The sequence below is a fragment of the Octopus bimaculoides genome, chromosome 9 (genome assembly GCF_001194135.2).
Source record: "Octopus bimaculoides isolate UCB-OBI-ISO-001 chromosome 9, ASM119413v2, whole genome shotgun sequence".
NCBI classification, from domain to species: domain Eukaryota; kingdom Metazoa; phylum Mollusca; class Cephalopoda; order Octopoda; family Octopodidae; genus Octopus; species Octopus bimaculoides.
The window spans coordinates 57,737,911-57,747,542 of NC_068989.1; the positions used below are offsets into that span (position 1 = coordinate 57,737,911).

Below are 9,632 nucleotides of genomic sequence, written 5' to 3' on the forward strand. Positions count from 1 at the left end.
TAAAAAACATAAAAAACAGAGTTGGAACTCTTTTAAATAAAATTATATATATATATAGGCGCAGGAGTGGCTGTGTGGTAAGTAGCTTGCTTACCAACCACATGGTTCTGGGTTCAGTGGATTTGGTAGATGGAAACTGAAAGAAGCCCGTTGTGTGTATGTATATATATATATATATATATATATGTATGTGTGTTTGTGTGTCTGTGTTTGTCCCACCCCCACCATACCATCGCTTGACAACCGATGCTGGTGTGTTTACATCCCCGTAACTTAGCGGTTCGGCAAAAAGAGACCGATAGAATAAGTACTAGGCTTACAAAGAATAAGTCCTGGAGTCGATTAGCTCGACTAAAGGCGGTGTTCCAGCATGGCCGCAGTCAAATGACTGAAACAAGTAAAAGAGTAAAAGAGATATATAAATCTATGCATCTCACTTAGTTCATCTAACTCAGTGGTTCTTTTCACCTATAGACCACTTTGATTACTATTCTATTCCGGTGGACTCCTAACAGCCATTTGATGTTTAAAAACCAGTTTTATAGATACTTCTTTCAAAATTTCTATTTTGTTTTTTTCACACATTCAATTTAGTTTCAAGCAGGTTTAACGTTAGAGAAAGAAATCTTGCTGTTTCTTGCAATAAATACAGCCAAAGCAAAATTTTTTTTTCATGGACCCCTAGATACTACTGTGGATCCCCAATTTACTATTTTGCTTGTATAGACCCCTAAAAATCTTATATGGAGTCTCTGGGGTCATATGGACCCCAGTTGAGAACCACTGCTCACTGTTTGGAATACATATTAAAGCATTTGAGAAATGTTGATAATGAATATTGATAAAGACAACTAAATGAGCAAATATCAAGAAACTGGATTAAATATTTTCATTTTCTTCTTTGTTCATTCATGGTGGCTGCCCCAATAGTTTATCTCTCATCCATTTAATCTCATGTAAACAGAGCTAAAGAATGACCCTGGGCCTAAGAGGCATTGACATTTGCAATCACCAATGAATGACTTTTCCAATGGGGTCAACTTACATAAATAGAAAATATTGTTCTGCAAAGAAACTTAAAAGTATAATAACTCAATGAAATAGTAGTAGCAGCAGATCTCGATAAGTGACCTTCCACCTCCCTAAAAGTGACTGATGGTAGAATTTTAAATATTTTGATGACCTACTTCTCATTACAAACCAAACTCTCTTTTTAGAAATTTATAAGTTGACAATAATGTGTTAATGTTTACAGTGTTGTCATTTAATCCCAAGTCATTTCTAAAGATCAGTCCTGTGATCGCAGATGCATTCCAGCTTTGACAATCCTATTTTTTCAGGCAGCATAACATCCAGAACCATACCATTCAGTGTGTGTCCTACCCCTTTTAAGATGGTATGGTTTAATGTAATAGAGGCATATAAATACCATTTCTGTTGTATCGTGATTATATTACTGGCTCCATATTCTGATGTTTATAATGTTTGTAATCCATAATATGGCCAGAAATCAAATTTAACTCAGTATACAAAAAGTTCTTAGACTTTTTATCTTTTATCTTAATCATTGAAAAAAATAATGGTGGGGAAACAGGAAATGTGATACTCATTATTATGTTAAGGGTTTTAGTGGCATATATGGAGTTAAATGGAATCCACTTTTCTCATCTTACTGGAAACGTACCTTTTGTATAGCACTTGCTATAATAATAATAATAATAATAATAATAATAATTGATGTAATACCAGGCCATGGATCTCATGGCTTCTGATCTTATCTGCTTGAAAGTGTTAACATGTACATATTTTGTCTTGATGTAAAAGATGGGCTGAAAGAGGTATATAATATTCTGCTCAATACCACAGACTTGTCTGTCAGTTGCTTGATCTTAACTAGTTGAGCATGTCCCTTATGTACATCTCTGATCACAAGCAGTTGTTGTTGGGGAGCTTCATAGCCATGTCTTGAAAGGAATTCTTTGGGGTTTGAATAATTCACCCTTGGAAACATGAGTGTTTCATCATACTTAAACAAACAACCTTATTCAAGGACCTGATCTTTTGAGCAGGATGGGCTAACCGACCTGAAGAAAATTCTAACTGGGTCCCACCTGCAATGTCATGTGCTGTTTATTTTGATATGAGATCATCATGCCACATGCATATGGTTGTGATGCATGTGCCTGGTGTACCCTTATCAAACAGGTAGTCATGATTGGTATATTGGGCTTTGTATATTTGTACTCCAGTGTCACTACTCTCTCACTTAATAATGATAATTATAATAATGATGGTTTCAAATTTTAGCAAAGGCCGGTAATTTCAAGGCGAGGAGGTTAGTTGATTGGATTGATTCCAGAAGAAGATTTTTACTTAATTTTATCAACTCTGGAGGGATGAAAGGTAAAGCTGACCTTGGTGAAATTTGAACTCAGAACATAGAGAGCCAGAAGAGCCACTAAGTGTTTTTGTCTGACACACAATAACTTCTAACAGACACTTGGCTACATATTTTTTGAGGAGGATTTCAATCAATTCAATTGACCCCAGTATGTAACTGGTTTTTACTTTATCAACTTCAGAAGAACAAAAGATAAAATTAAGTTCAGAGGGTAAATGAATGTCAGTGAATCCAAGGCATTTTGTTTGAGACTTTATTGATTCTGTCAGTCATTGTGCCTTAATAATAATAATCATAATGACTTCTAACTTAGGTATATGGCCAAACACTGGGATATGGTGAATTAAATCTATCTTAGTATTTGGTTTGTACTTAATTTCAGTTCTTGGAAGGATGAAGGCAAATTTGACCTTGGTGGGATTGAACTCAGTATCTAAATTAGCTATAAGACCTCAAAATGTTAGATTGTGAAAATTACAGTATATCAGTCTCACTGCTTCACTGGTTTATGTTTTATCATCACCCCACTAGGGAAGGATGAAATGCAAAAGTGACCTTGTATTTGAGCCAGGGATGTCACTAAATGCTACAAGACATTTTGTCTGTTACTCTACTGATTCTGCTATCTTCTGTCAAATGGTGTAAAGGTTAGAGTATAACTGGAGTATCATATAAGAAAACTAAAGAAAGAAAATTTTTTTTTTAATGGTTGCTCAGCCCCAAATTCAGCCCTGATCAAGCTGATCTATGTTCAGAAGCATTCCGGCCATGACCATCTCATGTTTCTCATTATCTAAAGTTATATTGTCTAATTTGTCCTTTCTTTTTCTAAGGCAGGAGAACATGCCTTGGATTAAGTTTTGGTTCCTGTTTCTAACAGGTTGAGAGATCACATGGGATTCATGTGTCTTGTCCAGAGAGGAATTTATAAACGTAGACAAGATCAAGTTAAATCTAGAAGAGGATAATTTGGCCTGAAATTAATATTGGCAGTTAATAAGGCAAATGGTTATCTTTAACTAAATGTAATTGGTATCCTTTTTCGAAATTGCCCTCATAAGTGAAACATTATGTAGATACAAAAATAATGATTATAGTAAGGTGAACTTTGACAACAAAGACAATGATAATGATTTAATGATTAAGTCAGTTGTAACAATAATAATACTTATGGATAAGCATTTATCTGCTGGAAATTAGTTAAATTTAAGTCTTAAATTGCTGACTAATCATTTCATCTAGAGCATGCTGGTTTTATCTTGTACATTAATACTAAATATTAACACTTCAGCTATGGATTTTACAAAGAGATAGCTGAAAAAATTCTAAAATATATGTGATGAAAGTTATCAATCAATAATACATCTTGAGGTTTTCAGTTTTAGCTCAAACTTTCCACTTACTTCTTTCTCTGCACTCTCTTACCTCAAGGGTGTGTCTGTCTGTTTGTTGTCTATTGCTTTTCATTTTTAATGCTATCAGATTTGTATGGATTGGTGTTATATCGACCAGTGGTTCTCAACTATTTTTTATTTATGGACCCCTTTGATTATTATTTTGAAAACTAGTTTTATAGAGACTTCTTTCAAAATTTTGTGTAGGTTGAACTATGTAAAATGTTTCAGAAAGAAATTTTGTTGTTTCTTGCAATAAATACACCTAAAGCAAAATTTTTCCAAGGACCATTAAAATACTGGTGGATCCCCAATTTACTATTTTGCTTGTGTGGACCCCCAAAAATCTTAAATGAAGTCCCAGGGGTCATGTGGACTCCAGCTGAGAACCCCCACTATACATGTTTGTAATAGCACCAGTTGCAGAAATCCCTTGGTTTTATTCTTGTATTTGCTTCAGTCATTGGACTGCAGCCATGCTGCAGCAAATCCTTGAGGGTGTAGTGGAACAAATTAACCCCTATACTTTCTAAGTCTGGTACTTATCTTCTGCTGGTTGTCTTTTGCCAGACTGATAAGTTACAGAGATGTAAACAAACCAACACTGGTTGTCAGTGTCGAGGCAAACACAAAAGCATGTAGCCACAAACACACACACACACATGCGATGGGCTATATATGTGTGTGTTTGTGTCTCCTTGTTTTAAAATCACATGCTGTTGCTGATTTTGTGACACTGTCACAAAAGCAGCATTCTTCATTTCCAATATTCTGTGAAAATGTGTCTGACCTTGGGGAAATATAAACCTTGCTTGGACAGTTGGTGTCAGAAGGACACCAGGCTGAAGAAAATCTGCCTTGGTAAACTCTATACATTCCATGCGATCATGGAGAAGTGAGCATTAAAAAGATAATATATATATATATGAAACACACATCAAGCCATGGGGAAATATGACCATGCTTGGAAACTGATGAAGATGGAACACAGCAAGGACATCCAGCCACAGAAAATCTGTTTCAATGAATTCTGTCTAACCCATGCAAGTGTGGAAAAGTGGATGTTAAAATGATGATGCATTATGAAGATTGTGTCATTTGAAGAAATCAATTTTGTTATTGAGATATTGATTTCTTTATGAGGCTGAGGTCACCCATTATTGTTAGGGCTGACATGATTGATTGATAATATGTTTGTCTTTAGTTCACTGTTAGTATGTATTTCTTAACATGCCTATTACTCATCAAAAAAGATCAGATATAACATTAGTTGCAATACAATTGTTAATCATAAATAGTTGTTGTACAGTCTCAAGTCAACCTCGATCCTGTAATGAGAAGCACTCCAGCTGTGTCCATCCCTGCCACTTTTTGGTTTTAGATATAGTGAAAAATCTAGGACAACATTGTTCAAGGTGTTCTTCTTAAAATCATTAAGTATGGTTTTGAGGAAGATTTGGCTGTTGTTTCTTGTAGCTTGAGTGACTACTTAGATGCTCATGTGTTGGCTTGAAGAAATACATTTCTGCTACAAAGAAATTTAGTCCGATTTATTAACAATGTGACAAATCTCATTGTAATGATTATATTTTTGGAGATTTTTGATAAATTTGTTTTGTTATAAAACATAGTAATAGTAATAATAATAATAATAATAATAATAATAGTAATAATAATAATAATAATAATAGTAATAATAATAATAATAATAATAATAATAAATATTCTATTTTCCAGGTGTAAGAAAATGGGTGAATTGGCCAAGACTTTGGAGTATCACAGTTTCCGAAGTACCATTCCATTAAAGAAGGTAAGTTTTAGCAATTGGATATTTATATTTTATTATTATTATTATTATTATTATTATTATTATTATTGATTTGACTCAGGTTCATTCTTATTCCTGATAGAATTTATGTGGGTAGCATGTTACTACCTCTAACCTTAGGTTTCCACAAGCTTTCAATAGTCTTATTACTATTATTATTATTAATATTATGGCAGTGAGCTGGCAGAATCGTTAGCACACTGGACGAAATGCTCAGCGGTATTTCACCCATCTTTGCATTCTGAGTTCAAGTCCTGCCGAGGTCGACTTTGCCTTTTATCTTTTCGGCATCTCTAAAATAAGTACCAGTCCTGTACTGAGGTCATTGTAACGGACAGAATTGTTAGCACACCAGACAATATGTTTAGCAGCATCTTGTCTTTTTTTCTGTTTTGAGTTCAATTTCTGCCTAGGTTGACTTTGCCTTGGAATCAGTAAAAATTGAATTCAATTAACAAAAGCAGTGTATTTCATTAGAAATATAGTAACAAAAGGGTTGACAAGATTTTCTCAGTTACGACCTTTACTGGTTCACTGCTGTTGTTTTTTGAAACCATCAACTTTCTAATAATGTGATACAGATAGCATTCTTACTATCTATGTTTCCTGCTTCCCTTTTCTTTCCAGCCACTCCTTGTCAGTTTTGCAGCTCCACTTAACTTGATAGTTAATGTTTGGTGCTCTGTAGTCATTTGTTCTCTTTTTTATGTTGTTCTTTGTGACCCATAGTACACTCTGTACATTTCTGTTTGCTGTTGTTTGAACATAATCCACTGCTGAGATGCTGCACTTATTGAAATTTGTTCTTTAGCTTCTACTGGTACCACCCTGTTCTTGTAATATCTTTTAGTGTCTCCACAACAAATGTCTAGATGATAGTGATCATTTTCTGCCCATTAGTCAAAATTCCAATTCACTTTCACTGGGTACATAAATGATGAGACAGCTACAATGAATTATATCACTCTCCTTAACAAAATCACGAATGAAGAGATCTTATGGTGTGCAGGCCTACCTCCTGTGATGGAAATCCTCATTGATAGAAAGCTTACTTGGTTGGGTCACATACACAAGATGGAAAATAACAGACTCCCCACCCAATAAATCCTTTATTCACAACTATGCAAGGGGTAAAGAAACCATGGAAGACCAAGACTGAGATTCAAAGATGCTGCAAAAAGGAATTGATCATAATAAATGGCAAACCCAAACGAAAAACTGACCAGCATGGAGAAAGCTTATCAAGTCATGTCAAAGTCATGAACATAGTTACGACAACTGACTGTAGATAATCTGTTCCACTTTTGGTTCACTGGCAGATTTGGATGTCTTGTAAGGTGGTCTTCCATCAAGTATTGATGTAGACGTAGTTAATTTGATTGTTGTTGTTTCCATCTGGTGATCATCACGTTATCTGGTGGATCAATTTTGTATACAAAATAGGCGTTGCCAACATAGAAACTGTTCATATTACAATACAGTATCAGATGTTCGACATTTTTCACAGGTTTCTTGACTTGATCCATGTGGCCTGATGGCATTCTCAATTCCTTGTTGTATGATGAAGTCACCAATAAGCAGCTTAGCATCATAACTGGGAATTTTAGTGATTGTGTTTTGCAAGTTGCGAGTATAAAACATCTTTCTCACCATTTATCTGTATCTTTAGTCAGTTTGTAAACTTAGATGATGGTTGTTTTTGCTTGCTTTAACTGAAAGCCTGTTGTGATGATGCATTCACTAATTGGCTTACCACCTGTAAATGCCTTGAAAGTCTCTTTTCCTAACAACATGCTGACTCCCTCTGGTATACTGTTCTTCATGACTAAAACAGATTATATTTCTGCCTTTGTTACATATTTTCCCTTTTCCTATCCATATCACTTGAGGCCTAGGATGACCAATTGGTACCTTTTTAAACTCACACAGCAGTTGTGCCATCTTCTTGGCCTTATGCAATGTCACTACCTTCTAGGTTCCAATCTTCATTACTATTTTATCATTCAAACCCCAACACATCAGGGTTTCAACTTCCTTGCAGTTTTCATTGGAATCCTTCACAAATAAATGAACTGCAAAACCTTCCTTGCTCTGAATTTCTTGTGAAGAGTCATTTGGTGTTTCTTTAGTGAGTTTTATTGGAACTGGGTTGCTAGCTTGACATTCAACCTTCTTCCTTTCTCAACTCAGTTTAGGACTGTAGTTATTAAGTATATTTATTGTTTTAAATTACTTCTTTGCTAAATTAAATATGTTTTAACCCTTTTCTTATCATATTTCTGTTGAAATACACTTTTGTATCAATTAAAATTTTGAAAATATTGGAAGTGTTTTATAAAATAACTTTGTCATTATTAAGCTAGTGTTTGGAATGTCAATCAACAAGAAATTATGATGGAATATTTCAATTTAGATCACTCAAACATTTTTGCTATCATATTTCTCTTGTAATATATTGCTTTTGTTTCAATTCATTTTGAAAATAATGAAGAATTTAATAGAATAACTTTGTCAATATTAAACTAGTGTTTAAAAGACAACATGAAATTTTGATGGAAGGTTTTTATTCAAATCACTTTAAAACCGGAAGCTTGTATCATAGAAATAGGGGCAGTTTCTGGTTGGTTGGTATCAAAAGAGCTGATATTTACTGAAACCTGGTTAAATAGTTAAAGATTCACTGTACCATTCTCCATTCATGTATTCAGCAAGATGTTCAGCTATTGGTTGATTGTCCCTAATACCCACCCATTCCATGTTACTGGATTTTTGAAATGTATTCAATTATTTTGTTTTTTACCATTACCAGTGTAATACACAAACCAACACTATTCGGAACTGTTCTCTCACTCTCTTTCTTTCTCTCTGTCACATACTCTCCCTATGGTTCTCTCTCTCTCTCTCTAATTATCTCTCTTTTAAACATTCTCCCTTTCTATGGTTGGTATAATTTGCTATCTTTTTTTATTTTTTATTTTAGTTATCTCATGTTTAGAATTGACACTAATGATGTTTGCTTCCTGTTAGCATTGAAAATCCTAATCTCTCTGTTCAGATTAATTGCTGGGCCATCATATCTGGAATCCTATTTCTACAAGCAAAACAACCCAAAAGAATAATAGTTATTTACAGGAGAAAATTTCTCCTACTTTCTTCTTCTATTTTATTAAAATCAATTTTCTCCTTTATCGTTTGCTAATGAGCTTTTTACTTGCTAAACGAGATCCATAATTTCAATTACTACTTTTTTTTGTCAATTATATTCTTGGTGGAAGTTAGACAATAGGCAAAAAAAAATAAAATGATGGAATAGAAAGGAAAGAAAAATTATTTGGTGTGTATAAAACAATTTAACGACCTCATTATCGCCTGTTAGCATGTTTTGGTGCAATGAAATAAAGGAAAAGACCAATTTTCATGAATACTAGCATGTAAAGTTTTATAGTCCTCTCTGAACTGACTTCATTAAGAATTTCTAAACGAGGTGAATTATCCTGCTTCTATCATAGTGAAACCTACTAATTATGAACTTGAAGATTCTTAGTTCAACTCCAACTCTATTCATTCTAGGTGTATAGAGATGTAGTTATTTTTATTTATTTATTCTTACACACATTTATCCATCTTGTCATGAGATTGTTATTGTTAGAGCATATGTAATATATATATATATATATATATATATATATATTACTCTTTTACTTGTTTCAGTCTTTTGACTGTGGCCATGCTGGAGCACCGCTTTTAGTCGAGCAAATCGACCCCAGGACTTATTCTTTGGAAGCCTAGTTCTTATTCTATCGGTCTCTTTTGCCGAACCCCTAAGTTACGGGGACATAAACACACCAGCATCGGTTGTCAAGCGATGTTGGGGGGGACAAACACAGACACACATACATATATATATATACATATATACGACGGGCTTCTTTCAGTTTCCATCTACCAAATCCACTCACAAGGCTTTGGTCGGCCCGAGGCTATAGTAGAAGACACTTGCCCAAGATGC

At 34.2% G+C, this 9,632-nt stretch overlaps 1 protein-coding gene across 1 annotated transcript in view; it reads left to right on the plus strand.

Annotated features, from left to right (window-relative positions):
• The window catches only part of LOC106871391 (maspardin), a 57,218-nt gene that overhangs the window by 25,169 nt on the left and 22,417 nt on the right, over nucleotides 1–9,632 (plus strand). The window contains exon 2 of the mRNA XM_014917814.2: nucleotides 5,533–5,605. Within this exon, the coding sequence (XP_014773300.1) occupies nucleotides 5,543–5,605 (63 nt within the window). The 5' untranslated portion in view covers nucleotides 5,533–5,542. The remainder of the gene's footprint in view (nucleotides 1–5,532; nucleotides 5,606–9,632) is intronic.